The sequence below is a fragment of the Portunus trituberculatus genome, chromosome 48 (assembly GCF_017591435.1).
Source record: "Portunus trituberculatus isolate SZX2019 chromosome 48, ASM1759143v1, whole genome shotgun sequence".
NCBI classification, from domain to species: domain Eukaryota; kingdom Metazoa; phylum Arthropoda; class Malacostraca; order Decapoda; family Portunidae; genus Portunus; species Portunus trituberculatus.
Window position 1 is genome coordinate 8,788,425 of NC_059302.1, and position 15,853 is coordinate 8,804,277.

Genomic DNA, 15,853 nt, shown 5'->3' on the forward strand with positions numbered 1-15,853 from the left:
CCGATCTTTTTCATATTTTATCTTTACACTTCGTGACTTCATCTGCCATCTTCTATCTACGCTGCTTTTCTCCATCGCCCCTTTTAAGTTATATAAGAGCGCATTTAAGTTCAGGGAATATCAGTCGGTTCACGCAAGGTCATTCTGAACTTATTTTTGAAATCTGAATGTACTTCCCTCAAAGCTTTTCTATTTATATTTATGTTACTTATTTGCTACCTGACGGACAGCCATGTCTGATCCACTCATGCACTGATATTTTTGTGAGCCGAATTCTGTTTATATCTTTCTGAATTCCATTAACCCAAACTTGAACCCACTGCTACGAATCTCATGACTTCTTCGCCTATTAAATGATACTTATAATAAACTTATCTTCAGTCTTTTTCTTATATATACTTATTTTTTTCTTCACAATTATTCGCAACCTATCCTTCATCTTGGGTCAGTTTCGATGAGTGCAAAGACTTTGTGTACATTAAATAAAAATTCATTCCTCTCATAGCATGCTACTTGTACTTGAATTAGAATACACATAATAGGCCTGACTGAGGACTTTATACAATTATACAACCTCCTTGGTCGTGACCGTCTCCTTAGTTATAGAGGAAGAAGAGATTAGGAGGAGGAGGGTGGGTGAGGAGGAGGAACAATAGGTTCAGGGAATGTCAGCCTAGACCACAAACAGCTGGCCTACAGACTCCCCCCGGCCTTCACCAATGGTCCCTGACCCTGTTACTCATATTCGGTTGAGTTGCTTATGACCGCAACGGAGGGTGAGCCGTAATGGAATGGTTTATAAAAGCTATTGGCACTGCGCACTGTTGGCAATACGATCTCAACATTTCCGAAAATTTAAGGAAATAGAACGCAAACTGATGAGTGAGCTCACTTTCAGAAACACGCAGCCCTCTCAATACGACGTTTCTCAAAGCCTTTTAATGGTTCTCAAGACTGTTTCTCCTATTGAAAATATCAGTATGTCAATAGAACTGTAAAAATACATTTAAAAACTTGTGCAACTTCAACTACAGCCTAATAGTGAATGTAGTAGTGGTGGTGCATAGAAATGCCAGGATATGAGAGAGAGAGAGAGAGAGAGAGAGAGAGAGAGAGAGGGACGTCAAGAGTGTTTGTTATTCGGTGTCCTCAAACCTCCCTCCATCATGCTCTCCGATTCACGAGGTCACGCCTTAGCAACCCTCTCTCGACTATTATTTGTCTCAATTTTGCCATGTTGCGTATACATTGATATTGTCTTCCTTTTCTTTTTCGTGTGTGTGTGTGTATTCACCTAGTTGTATTCACCTAGTTGTAATTTTACAGGGCCTGGGTATCATACTCGTGTGGCCCGTCTCCATATCTACACACATCCAACTTTCCTTTAAAACTATGCACACTCCTCGCTGACACCACCTCCTCACTCAAACCATTCCACACCTCCACACATCTTTGTGGGAAACTATATTTCTTCACATCCTTCAAGCATATTCCTTGGCTATCTTTTTACTATGCGATCTTGTAGTTCTATTTAAGTTTTCCTCTCTCAACATCATTTGCTCATTATCCACTTCATCCAGTCCATTCAACAGTTTATAAACCTGTATTAAATCTCCTCTTTCTCTTCTTTGTTCCAAGGTAAGCAAATTCATTTCTTTTAATCTCTCCTCATAGGTCATTTCTGCCAATTCCGGAACCATTTTTGTTGCCATTCTCTGCAATCTCTCCAACTTCCTTATATGCTTCTTTTTATAAGGGGACCAAACCACTCCAGCATATTCCAATCTTGGTCTAATTACCATACTAATTAATTTCTTCATCATATCTTTATCCATATAATGGAAGGCTAATCCAATATTTTTATCAAATTATACGTTTCTCCAAACATCTTATCAATATGAGCCTCAAACTGCCCATGGTCTTGTATTATCACTCCCAAATCCTTTTCCTTTTCCACCTTTTTCAACACTACTTCTTCACCCATCTTATATGACCCTCTTGGCCGTCTTCCACTCTTCCCATCTCCATCACATGACTTTTGCTCAGATTAAATTCCATTTGCCACCTCTTGCTCCACTCCCAAATCTTATCCAGATCTGCCTGTAAAATTTCACAATCTTCTTCACTCTTCACACACCTACACAACTTCGCATCATCCGCAAACAAATTAATATAACTGTTTACTCCTCTGGCATGTCATTAATATATACAAGGAAAAGTATTGGTGCCAGCACTGAGCCTTGTGGGACTCCACTCTCCACCACCAACCAGTCCGACTTTGCATCCCTTATTACCGTTCTCATCTCCCTCCATCTCAAGTAGTTTTCCATCCACTTTAACACTTTTCCTTTCAGTCCTCCATAAATCTCTAATTTCCATAACAGTCTCATGTGAGGTACCTTGTCAAAAGCTTTCTTTAAATCCAAATATACACAGTCCATCCATCCTCTCTCTCTTGTATTTTGTCAACCACTCTTGAATAAAAGCTCAGTAGATTTGTTACACATGACCTCCCTTTCCTGAAGCCAAATTGATGATCCGATAATAACTTATGATCCTCCAGGAACCGTATCCAATATTTCTTTATCACCCTCTCACAAATCTTACCGACCACACTTGTTAGAGACACAGGTCTATAGTTAAGAGGCTCTTCCTTACTGCCTCCCTTATAAATGGGCACCACTTCAGCTCTCTTCCACTCTACTGGTACTTCCCTGTTTCTAATGAACACCTTATAATATCATATAATGGATCAATCAATTCTTCTCTACACTCCTTCAATAATTTTCCTGAAACTTCATCTGGTCCCATCGCTTTATCATCTTTAAGTTCCTCCAACATTTTATATAACTCCTTTTAGGTATCTTAATGTCATCCATGTGCACATTTCCTTGTACATTCTGAGGCTTTACAAACATTGTTTCTTCAGTAAATACTTGCTGAAACCTATTATTTAGCAATTCCGCTATATTCTTAGGGTCATCTACTATCCCTTGCTCTCCTTTTAATCTTTCAATGGACTCTCTCTTTTAAGTTTACCATTTATGAACCTGTAAAACAATTTTGGATGTTCCTTACTCTTGTCTACAATATCTTTTCAAATTTTCTTTCTTCCTCCTCCTTACCCTCACATACTCATTTCTCGCCACTCTATAATTCTCCTTATTTAGTATATTCCTGCTCTTTTCCATCTTTTCCAAGCCACATCTCTCTTTTCCTTAGCCTTAACACAAGTTGCATTAAACCAATCCTTTCTTCCTTCCTCTCTCGGTTTATACTTTGGTACAAATTTCATAACTCCTTCTTTATAATATTTCATAAAAATCTCATATTTCTTTTGCACTTCTCTGATTTGTAACATCTCCTCCCAATCTAATTTTCTGAAATAATTTTTCAAACTTTCTGTGTCCATCTTTCTATAATTCAATCTACCACTCCTGTATGTCTCGTCCTTCCTTCGCTGTGTTGTTGCTATCTGCATTTCCATAACCACATGATCACTCTTTCCCAAAGGACACTTGTATTGTATATCTCCACATAGGTACACTTCTCTTGTTAACACCAAATCCAGTCTAGCCGGTTCATCATCTCCTCTATATCTAGTATTTTCCTTCACCCTCTGTTCCATCATATTTTCCATCATTAGATTAAGAAATCTCTCTCCCATGCTTCCTCTCCAACACCACTTACTAGATTTTCCCAATCCACCTCCTTACAATTAAAATCTCCTACTAGTATCACCTTTCTTTTTCCAGATAATACACTTTCCAAACTCTGTAAAGTATCCTTGATCATATTGTCGTATTCCTTAATGTCCAAGAATTTGTTTTAGGAGGTACATAGGTCACCATGATTATTAATTCTTTTCCATCACTTTTTATCCTTATGCTTATCACTTCTGCGTTGTTCTTCCCATACCAAACCTTATCCACATTTATTTATTTCTTCGTCATAATCATAACTCCTCCTCCACCTTTACTCTCTATCCTTTCTCCATATATTATATTTATTATCCAAATTTATCTTTGTTTTTTCATGCAATTTTGTCTCAGTCAAACACACTATATCAGGCTTCTCCACTATCATATAGTCTTGCAATTCCAATCTACTTGACAGTATCCCATCTATATTAGTATACATTACGGTCCACCCACTGCTCCCTCTAGGGGTTCCTCCGTATTCCTTCTTTCCACATACCACTTTCTGACTCTCTCTCCTATAACTCTCCAAAAAAACTTTTCTCTTTCCTCCTCAGACCGCTCATCATTTTTCCTTCTCGCCTCTTCCACCAATTCCTTATATCTTCTCCTCTCTTCCTCATTTCTATTCTTTCTCACAAACACCTCTTTACAACCTTCTATCTCTCTTAACTTTGATGTTCTATATAGGATATCCTCCAGATTGTTGTGACTTCAGTACTACTTTAATCGGTCTGCTCACTCCCTCCTTATACGGACCCAGTCTATGGATCTCTTCCACTTCTTCTTGTAGGTCTTTTTTTCATCATCATTTAGATTTTTGAACAGATCTCTTACCGTTTTAATTCTTCCTTAATTCTCTTAGGCTTATATGTTATATTTTGTTCTTTCATCCCAAATATTAACACACTCTTCTTCTTTTCTGCTATTTCCCTTATCAATGTTTCCTTATTCTTCATTACATTAACCAGTTCCTTGGACCTTTCTTTTTGTCTTCCTTCAACTGATCTTTAATTATTTCTTGTAATCCAACCATCTCTGCTTCCCTCGACTCAGTCCATTGTGTTTTCTTCAGTTCCCATTCCCTTTCAAACCTTTCATTCTGCTCACTAATCATTTCCTTAAAGTCATCTTTCTCCTTTACTACTCTCCATTTTCTCCTCCAACCGTCTCTTGTATTTTTCAACCTCCACTCTCAAGTGTGCATTCTCATCCACCAATCGTTTTCATTTTCCTCCAGTCTCTTAACTCTTTCCTTCAAAGCCTTGCGAATTCTCTATCCTGCTCTTCCTCACTCCTCTGAACTTTTAATTCCTTCACCAACTCCTCAAATCTCTTCTCCAACATTACCAATCTACCTTGCAATGTTGCCCCTGTTGAAGATGGACTCATGCTTTGACTGGCCACTTTCGGCTTTGCTCCCTGGGCCTCATCAACATATTTTGAATTTGGTAATTTATTTCTTACCGGTCTATCCATTTTTTTTTTACTCTTCCTGGGAGCATGTGGGTGTGTGGTCACTGGGGGCCAGGCCTGGTAGCTACGTGTGTGTGGTGGGATGCGTTGGCGGCTGCTATGGCTGGCCTTTGTGTGGTTCCCGCTCTGTCGTTTGGAGTGTGGAGGTTCTCACACCTCCGATCACTCCCATGTACACGCCACCAGGCTACGTTCACTCTGTACACTCGTTCACTCGCTCTGGTCGCCCCTCAATAGCAATAACTATTCTCACTCAAGCACATTGCTTAGCGTGTGGAGTGTTAGTTAGATGCCGCTCTGAGCAGGAGGCACGTCCGCTCTCCACGGAGCGGAGTGTGTGTGTGTGTGTGTGTGTGTGTGTGTAGAGAACTGGAAGTAAATTAATGTTAAGGGTACTTTTTATCACGTGTATCTGAGGCGCAGCTGTCTTGCTTGCTTTTTTGATGATCCTAAGTCAGAAAGAGAGATAGACTTTAAAGTATCTCTACTTTTTAATCAAACTTTAAAAAAGGGAAAAAAGTAGAGAGAGAGAGAGAGAGAAGTATGTGTAGCAACTTCCCAAGCACAAAGCACCAGTTGATAGGATGTGGCAGTGGTGTTTGATTGTCTTTGCTTGCTGCCCTGCCACCTGCATCCTCTCCTTCAGGGGATCAGTAAGCACCATGATAACCTCCACCATGTCAGAAGACTTTGATGTCGAGTCTTTTGTGTGTGTGTGTTTCACTGTTTGATCTGTTGCAGTCTCTGACGAGACAGCCAGACGTTACCCTACGGAACGAGCTCAGAGCTCATTACGTATTTCCGATCTTCGGATAGGCCTGAGACCAGGCACACACCACACACCGGGACAACAAGGTCACAGCTCCTCGATTTACATCCCGTACCTACTCACTGCTAGGTGAACAGGGGCTACACGTGAAAGGAGACACACCCAAATATCTCCACCTGGCCGGGGAATCGAACCCCGGTCCTCTGGCTTGTGAAGCCAGCGCTCTAACCACTGAGCTACCGGGCGTGTGTGTGTGTGTGTGTGTGTGTGTGTGTGTGTGAAATAACAGACTGTTAGGTAGTGCATTGTTGGTGGTGTAGTTGTTATTTTATTTTATTAGTTTGTTGTTTATTCATTATTCTTATTTTATTTTATTAATTTGTTTATTTAGTATTTATCTACTAATTTTACTCAGCAGATTATATCCCTGCAGTCAGTGTTACATTAGGTTCTTGAAAAATAGATTGACTGTATTCACTCTGCAATTACACAGTACATTCACTGTATTCACTATTTAATTATACAGTACTTTCAAATTTTTACTGAAATTTAGGAATACCTTGCTATATAGACAGGAAGGCAAAACTATTAGTATGGTTTCATATTACAGTACATATGTTTGCTATAAGTTACAAAATTGTGATTGAAGATTTTTCATTTAAATTCTTGTTACTATAACATTTTTTTCACATTGCAGCCATGTTGGTGTACCGATTGTATCGATGTTGCAACAAACTGACTGCCAAGATTCTGCACACCTTCCTTTATTTGATGGCAGTGCCTTGCATTGTTGTGGGAACAATAACTGTGTTTGATTCCCATAACTTGAGGGTACAACCTATCCCTAACCTGTACTCCCTCCACTCCTGGTTGGGGGTGATAACTATTGGACTCTTTGCCCTGCAGGTAACACACACGGTGAGGCAGCTTCCCCACCTTGGCTGCTCAGGAATGCTGTGATGTGTTGTTATATATAAATCACATAAATTGTAATATAAGGATGATATATAAAATGTTACTTGTAAGAAAGGACAAGTGGATAATTTTGAGGTAGACATTGGGTTTAAATAGGTAGGTATATTTACACCATAATTCATACATTGTGGTTAGGCCTCCAGTGTAATCCCCAGATTTGGTCCAGGCTGTGAGTTGCCATTAAAGCAGTCTAAGAGGAAATGTATTGCCAAAAGGAAATGAAGTGTGTGTTACAGCTGTCTCTGGGAGAACTTCCAAGAAATATGCATCAGTAGAGATATGATGTTATGAAAAAATCTTAACTTCTAATTTCTTTCACAATATGTGCTTTTTGCAGCTTGTGGTTGGGTTCTTCAGCTTCTGGATCCTGTTGTGCTGTGAACAGGGCACAGCCAAATTCCGAGCTGGACTTGTGCCAGTCCATGCTACCTTTGGCATAATTACTTTCATGCTGGCCATAGCCACAGCTGTCACTGGGTACACTGAGAAAGCCTTCTTTTCCCTCAGGTGAGATACTACTTTCAACTCCACTTAAAAATAATTTATTACTAAATGTTTGTTAATGGGAGAGGATTGGTACAAATTATATTAACTTTCTGAATTGCCTGTCTCTTCATCTGATGTGTTTTTTCATACTCATCATCCATGCAGATTATATTATATTTTAGAAGGAATCTAGGACAGTTGAGACTTTGCCTTTAGTCATCTAAGTGTAACTGAGGTGAGTGATGTGAGATATACTTGTACATAGTGCAAGCAGAAGGAATAACATGAATAATAGATGTATATGAATGGTTTGATGTCTGTTATGGTTGAAGGAATTAACCTTGAGAAGTTATACCTCTGGTATGAATGTGGCTATTCAAAAATTGTTTTCCTTCAATATGATGCATCACAGGATAACTTTCATGTATTTTTAGTCTGATCAGTTATCATAGTGCATGAAGAGATTGAATTAAATGGAGTGGAAGAGTAAACAGAAGTATACACATAAAAGGTATATAAATGCGGAGACTAAAAAAATAAGAGAACTAAACGAAAAGAGTGCAACTTTGGACAAAATGAAAAAGAAGCTACAGGCAAGTTAGTGGTCTTAGAAACAGAAGTTAGACACATTGTTTTCAAAGCTTTTTAGATTCTATAAAGCTGCTGATACATAGATTCAAGTGGAAAAATATTGATATTTTTTCTATACAGATATTTTGCAATTATAGATGTCACTTGTGCCAACCAACTTTTATTTCATTTAAATGTCTCAAACAGTGAAAGTCTGTGTTCAGAGCCTCGCATACAGTCTTTGCCTGTGTCATATAGACTGAATACACCTGTACTGTTTGTGTGGACGTGTAACATCATCAAACTGTTCACCTCCTCCTGCTGTGTAGTCCACTTGAGGTAGGATTTGATTTATCTTGTGCATCAAGTGAACTTAGTTGATGCCATATCAATGAGAATGACAGACCAGTATCTTTTTTTTTTTTTTTTTTTTTTTTTTTTTTTTTTATGTAACATACTTCACTCTGTTCATGCACTCATGATAAAAGTTACAGAGCCACAATTATATGTACAGTAACTGCTCACTTATCCATAGCAATGAAGTGATCCATGTGGAAATTGTAGTCAAATTTAAAGAAGCAATTTCAGTTACCCTGATTATGGGTCAAGTGACAAGTGAGTCATTTCCTTATGATGTGTCACAACTAAATTTTACTCTTTTACTTAGTTTATGATCAACAAAATAAATGCCATATGAAGGCACTACCAGTGATTTTTATGGGAGGAGGGAGGGAGATTTGCTAAAGGAAAGGCAAGGAAAAGATAGCCACATTGATAGAACTTTTTGTGTATGTGGGTGTGTGTGTGTGTGTATGCATATGCATATGCGAGTGTGCATGTGTGTGTGTGTGTGTGTGTGTGTGTATGTGTGTGAGTGATTCACCTTGCTGGTCACCCAGCCAGTCTTCCCCATTACGTAGCGAGCTCAAAGCTCATAGACCGATCTTCGGGTAGGACTGAGACCACAACACACTCCACACACTAGGAAAGCGAGGCCACAACCCCTCAAGTTACATCCTGTACCTATTTACTGCTAGGTGAACAGGAGCCACACATTAAGAGACTTGCCCATTTGCCTCGCCGCTTACCGGGATTCGAACCTGGCCCTCTCGATTGTGAGTCAAGCGTGCTAACCACTACACTATGCGGCGTGTGTGTGTGTGTGTGTGTGTGTGTATTTATGTAGTTGTGTTGTAGAGAAAAAGAGCTATGCTCATGTTGTCTTGTCTCCATACCTATAGTCATCCAGTTTAGCTTTAAAGTCATGCATATTTCTTGCTTGAACCACTGTTTCATCCAAATTGTTCCATATTTCTATGCTTCTGTTTGGAAAACTATATTTCTTAATGTCTCTTCTACATGCAGTCATTTTCAATTTCATGCCATGTCCTCTTGTATTTCTTGAGTCCTACACCAATAGGTCTTCTTTGTCAATTGTGTCCATCCCCTTCCATGCTCTGTATATAGCAATTAGGTCCCCTCTTTCTCTCCTCTGTTGCAGTGTTGGAAGTTTTAATATCTTTAATCTGTACTCATACATTAGGTCTTTCAAACTTTGAACCATTTTGGTTGCAGCTCTTTGAATCCTTTCTATCTTCTTTATATCTTTCGTATTATGTGGTGACTATATAAGTGCAGCATATTCTAGTTTAGGTCAAATGATGTATTCTATTAGTTTTTTTCATCATCTCTTCATCTATATAGGTAAATGCCCATTTTACTCTTTTTTTTTTAGTAACTCATATGATTGCCCAACTATGTTGTTTATGTGTTTTTCTAGTGATAAATTGTAATTTATTGCAATACCAGGTCTTTCTCCTCTTTTGTTTTCTAAATTTCTACCCATCCCATAGTGCAAGATCTTGTCTGTCATCTTGTGCTTTTTCCTAGTTCCATCACTGCACTTTCTTGCATTAAATTCCATTCCCATTTCTTGCTCCACTTGTGTAGCTTATTAAGATTTTTTTGTAGCATTTCACAATCCATGTCATTTTCCACTCTTTTCAATAACTTTGCATCATCTGCAAATAAGCTTATATAACTGTCCACCTTTTTAACCATATCATTGATATACACTATGAACATTACAGGGGATAGAACCGTTCTCTGTGGAACTCCATTTATAACTCTACATCATTTTGATTCTTCACCTTTTATCACCAGTACTTTTCCCTGTAAACCACATATGTTTTTAATTTTCCATAGCAATCTTTGATGTGGTATTTTATCAAAAGCTTTTTTTAGATTCAAGTAGACACAGTCTGCCCATCTGTCCTTCTTAATTATATCTATTGCTCTACTGTAGAAACTCTAAGTTCATCTTCCTCTTCTGAAACCAAATTGTCGTCCAGTTATTGTATGTGACTCTTCTAGCTGTTGCATCCATCTATCTTTAACTATTTTTCTATTATTTTTGTGTGTATTTCACCTAGTTGTATTTACCTAGTTGTAGTTTTACAGGGCTTTACGCTCATGTGGCCCCGTCTCCATATCTACACTTATCCAATTTTTCTTTAAAACTATGCACACTCATTGCCGACACCACTTCTTCACTCAAACTGTTCCACGTCTCAACATATCTTTGCAGGAAACTATATTTTTTAACATCTCTCAGACATCTTCCCTTCCTCAGCTTTTTACTGTACGATCTTGTGCTTCGAATGTCATATTCTTCTCTCAGGATCAGTTTCTCATTATCCACTTGGTCCATTCTGTTGCTCAATTTATAAACCTGTATCAGATCCCCTCTCTCCCTTCTCTGTTCCAGAGTTGGTAGATCCATAGCCTTTAGTCTCTCCTCATATGTCATCTCTTCAAATTCTGGAACCATTCTTGTAACCATTTTTTGTAGTCTCTCCAATTTCCTTATGTGTTTCTTTTTGTGGGGGATCCACACTACTCCTGCATATTCCAATTTGGGTCTTATTATAGTACTTATCAATTTCTTCATCATTTCTTTGTCCATGTAGTGAAATTCCTTAGCAAATTATATGTCTCTCTGAAAATTCTATCAATATGGCTTGCTGGTTGATTGTTATCTTCCATTGTCAGTCCCAAGTCCTTTTACTTTTTTACTTTCTCCAGTTCTACTCCATCTCCCATCTTATAGATTCCCACGGGTCGTCTTTCACTCTTTCCCATTTCCATGACATGGCTTTTGTCCACATTGAATTCCATCTCCCAGTTTTTTACTCCATTCCCAGATCTTATTTATGTCTTCCTGTAGTATTTCACAATCCTCTTTTTGCTTTATAACTCTGTACAGTTTCGCATCGTCCGCAAACAGATTTATGTAGCTGTTCATTTCTTCAGGCATGTCGTTTATGTATATGAGAAAAAGTATTGGTGCCAATACTGAAGTGTGTGTGTGTGTGTGTGTTGTGTGTATTTACCTAGTTGTATTTACCTAGTTGTAGTTTTACAGGGCCTGGGCTTTATGCTCGTGTGGCCCTGTCTCCATATCTACACTTATCCAATCTTACTTTAAAACTATGCACACTCGTTGCAGACATTACTTCTTCATTCAAACTGTTCCACGTCTCAACACATCTTTGCGGAAAACTATACTTTTTAATATCTCTTACACATCTTCCCTTCCTCAGCTTCTTACTATGCAATCTTGTGTTTCGACTGGCATATTCTTCTCTCAGGATCAGATACTCATTGTCCACTTGGTCCATTCCCTTTATCAATTTATAAACTTGTATTAGATCCCCTCTCTCCCTTCTCTACTCCAATGTTGGAAGATCCATAGCCTTTAGTCTCTCCTCATATGTCATCCCTTCAAGTTTTGGGACCATTTTTGTAGCCATTTTTTGTAGTCTCTCCAGCTTCCTTATGTGTTTTTTTTATAGGGGTCCACACTACTCCTGCATATTCCAATCTGGGTCTTATTATAGTACTTATCAGTTTCTTCATCATTTCTTTGTCCATGTAGTGAAATGCTATTCCAATATTCTTTAGCAAATTCTATCAATATGGCTTGCCAGTTGATTATTTTCTTCCATTGTCACTCCCAAGTCCTTTTCCTTTTTAACTTTCTCCAGTTCTATTCCATCTCCCATCTTATAGATTCCCATGGGTTATCTTTCACTCTTTCCCATTTCCATGACATGACTTTTGTCCACATTGAATTCCATCTCCCACTTTTTACTCCATTCCCAGATCTTATTTAGGTCTTCTTGCAGTATTTCACAATCCTCTTTTTGCTTTATAACTCTGCACAGTTTCGCATCGTCAGCAAACAGATTTATCTAGCTCTTCACTCTTTCTGGCTTGTAATTTATATAAATGAAAAAAAGTATTGGCGCCAATACTGACCCCTATGGCACACCGCTTTCTACTGCTCTCCACTTGGACTTCATATCTTTGACTACCGTCCTTATTTCTCTCCCCCTCAAATAATTTTCCATCCATCTCAATGTGTTTCCTTGTGTGTGTGTGTGTGTGTGTGTGTGTGTGTGTGTGTGTGTGTGTGTGTGTGTGTGTTTCAAGATCCAAAAAAAATTACTGTAGACCTGTTTATGTAAAATTCTATTGTATTTTGCTGACAGAGCAATTTTAGAACTAGAAAAAGACAGAAGACATGACTAATCTGAAAGTGAGTGAACTAAGGAGCTATACAGAGTGAGGATCGTATCTTTACATTTATATTCAAATTGGTTGTCAATTAAGCTTTTTTTTTTTACTTTCTGTATGACTTGTGAACATTTTTTGCTGAGTTTGAAGCTGCTTGATATAGTTACTTCTGAATTCATTTAGACATCTATGCTTTTAAGAATGGTACCATTCATAATATACTTTTCTCTTTTATTTTGGTACCTTGTATGAAGTTGTTTATACTTATCCACATACTGACAGTTTGCCTAAATTGTTTTACATTACTTTTAGTTGTTCATTAAAGACTCAAGTATTTGCTATTATGATGTCATTGCCAAACTCCCGTATTAAACTGGTGACACCTTCATTATATTGATATAAACAAGGAAGAGAATAAGAATTAGAACAAAGCCCTGTGACACCCCACTGATTGAATTAATGCACTTGGATGCTTTTATTTGTTAATGGTGTGGTTAACCAGTTTTCTACCCATCTCAGTACCCAACTTTGAATATCATGTGACTTTAGTTTAATCAGCAAATTTTTGTAGGGTACTTTGTTGAAGGGATTTTGAAAATCAAGATTTGTGAAGTCTGGTTTAGAATATCATAGACTTAAGAGGTACATTAAACAAGAGTACATTTTGTTGTAATGAAGGCCATATTAAGATTTCTAAGTCAGATGTTTTCCTTTAAATGATTAACAAGTTTATCTCCTATTACATCTTTCCAGCATTTTGTGTACAATTGAGGCTACATTAATAATTACTGCATGGATAAAGATTTACTTCTTTTTTTTTATCAGAATTACATAAGCGAGCTCCCACTCATTAGAACTGCAGGAATTTAATAAACAATAAAGTAACAGGTTTAAATTATTCATATTTAGCTTCTTTGAAAACATGAGGAGAGATGATGTCAAGCCTGGGAGAGGACTCTTACATTTTTTAAGTTTAAAACTTCAGCTTATTTTAAATTTAGTGATACATTTTGACATACCCCTATCATTTATGCTAATACTAATTAGGACACTGCTGTTATTAATTAAAACTGCTGGTACTGTAGGTGAAGAAGTTAGTACATCTAAGAGAAAATATCGTACATTATTAAATTGGGAAGCAATCAAGTGAATATTGGCTAAGTGAGCATATACTGTATGGACAGATCTTGATGAAAATGCATCTTGTTGTGACCAGATTAAGCTAACCAAGTGATTTCTCCCCCATCACTTACTGCACTGTATTTTTAGTTAGAAATACCAGCACTTTGCACCTTTGTCACATGGATTACAATCACCAGCAAAGTATGTACAGGAAAGCAATATGAGAACTTTCCTTGCATATACTACTCTCATGCACCATGTTCTAGTACTTTGTATTGCATATACTACTCTCATGTACCATGTTCTAGTACTTTGTATTTCTCTTTTCTTATTTTGAGATACCATTAATATCTGAAAATATGAAGTAAATCAATTTCTTAACTTAGTACGATATCCAAAATTATAACATTACATTTCATGTGATTTAGTATTTCTCATTGACTTATTTTCCTTGCAAATGAATGAAAAGGAATAAAGTTGCCATCAATGATCGAAAATTAGTGTTTCAAGTCTACGTTTTTTTTTTTTTTTTTTTTTTTTTTTCCCAAGTTTAGCCTGACCAGAAAACAAAAGACTGTAATGTTCTTCCTCTTAGATTTAAGTCTAGCTGTTATGATTATAGAAGTGATCTCTTTCACTGTAGTAGTGTTTACCAAGATTTTCTATCCATGCCACCATACTATCTGAAATATAGACCAAATATAGGGAAACAGGTTTATAGTCACATGTGGCATATATATAGAACTAATCAAATATTTTTATTTGACAAGATAAGCAGAATGGAGTCTCTCTCTCTCTCTCTCTCTCTCTCTCTCTCTCTCTCTCTCTCTCTCTCTCTCTCTCTCTCTCTCTCTCTCTCTCTCTCTCTCTCTCTCTCTCTCCTAAAGCTAATGTCAGTATCTTGTTATGAACAGTCAGTCAAAGCTAAGGCACAGCCATCATGTTAAAATAGAATGGATAGCCAAGCTTGATTGCATCATCCATTTTGTTGATAGAGATGGCAAGAATGGGCTCAAAACTATTCTAGAAAGAAGTAGTGTGGGTCTGTGTTCCTTCATGTTACTGTATATGTTATCAGAGCAGAGAATAGGCAACCTAGTAGGTCTTCTTTCCTATCTGGTAATCTGTCAGTCGGTTTACTCACCTGCCATTTGACCTTTGTCTCTTAGTTTTGCATGTTCCTCATGCATGGTGTCAGTTGCTTTCCAGCCCATCTCATAGAGACAGTTTTAGGGACAGGAAGTCACCACTTATGGTCTTGAATGGTTTGTTCTTCACCTGTTACAGCACACAATACTCTCAGATGCCGGATGAGGCTTGGGTGATCAACACTCAGGCAACATGTTTGGCTGGGCTGGCCATTCTGATGGGCTTCCTTCTCTACTCCTCCCGTTATGCTCGAAGCAGGCACCCTGTGGCAATTGTTGATCCACCCTCCAGATCACATTATGTCATGGCTCAGAAGAATTATTACTACAGAGAAACTGAATAGATTACACACACATACTTTTTATGTGAATTTTTACAACATATGAGTTGTGAATATGCAATTATCTATATGCATATACTCCTTTGAAAATACAATTACCTAGCCATGGAAAGAATATTTGAATTTATTATAAAAGCCAAGCACCTCTGCATGCCTTTCTCACATCCTCTGTACCTGGTGCTGTATATATGGAAGTAGCTTAGGAAAACTATAAAGACTTAAGTTTAAAGATGTCTACATGTGTTGTATGTCTGATTTTCATTGTAGTATCTTTATGGTGTCTGAATACTCATTTAGATAATTTTACACATTTTTTTCTTGTATTTACTATTATTTGTAAATGATTGATGTATGTTAACTTGAGTTTAAGGAAATTTTTTTTAGATTGTGAATAAAACAAGAAAGAAAATATATAATGACAACATTTCTATAATAATTTAAAGATCTTTTCTTTATTACATAATATTCCTTCGATGTGTGTGTGTGTGTATTCACCTAGTTGTAATTTTACAGGGCCTGGGTATCATACTCGTGTGGCCCCGTCTCCATATCTACACACATCCAACTTTCCTTTAAAACTATGCACACTCCTTGCTGACACCACCTCCTCACTCAAGCCATTCCACACCTCCACACATCTTTGTGGGAAACTATATTTTTTCACATCCTTCAAGCATATTCCCTTGGCTA

The 15,853-nt window shown here is 37.6% G+C and overlaps 1 protein-coding gene across 1 annotated transcript in view; it reads left to right on the top strand.

Annotated features, from left to right (window-relative positions):
- The window catches only part of LOC123498404, a 34,223-nt gene extending 18,624 nt beyond the window's left edge, over positions 1-15,599 (top strand). The window contains exons 5-7 of the mRNA XM_045245511.1: positions 6,625-6,861; positions 7,256-7,425; positions 14,962-15,599. Coding sequence (XP_045101446.1) covers positions 6,625-6,861; positions 7,256-7,425; positions 14,962-15,166 — 612 coding nt within the window. The 3' untranslated portion in view covers positions 15,167-15,599. The remainder of the gene's footprint in view (positions 1-6,624; positions 6,862-7,255; positions 7,426-14,961) is intronic.
- The last annotated feature ends 254 nt before the right edge of the window (positions 15,600-15,853 follow it).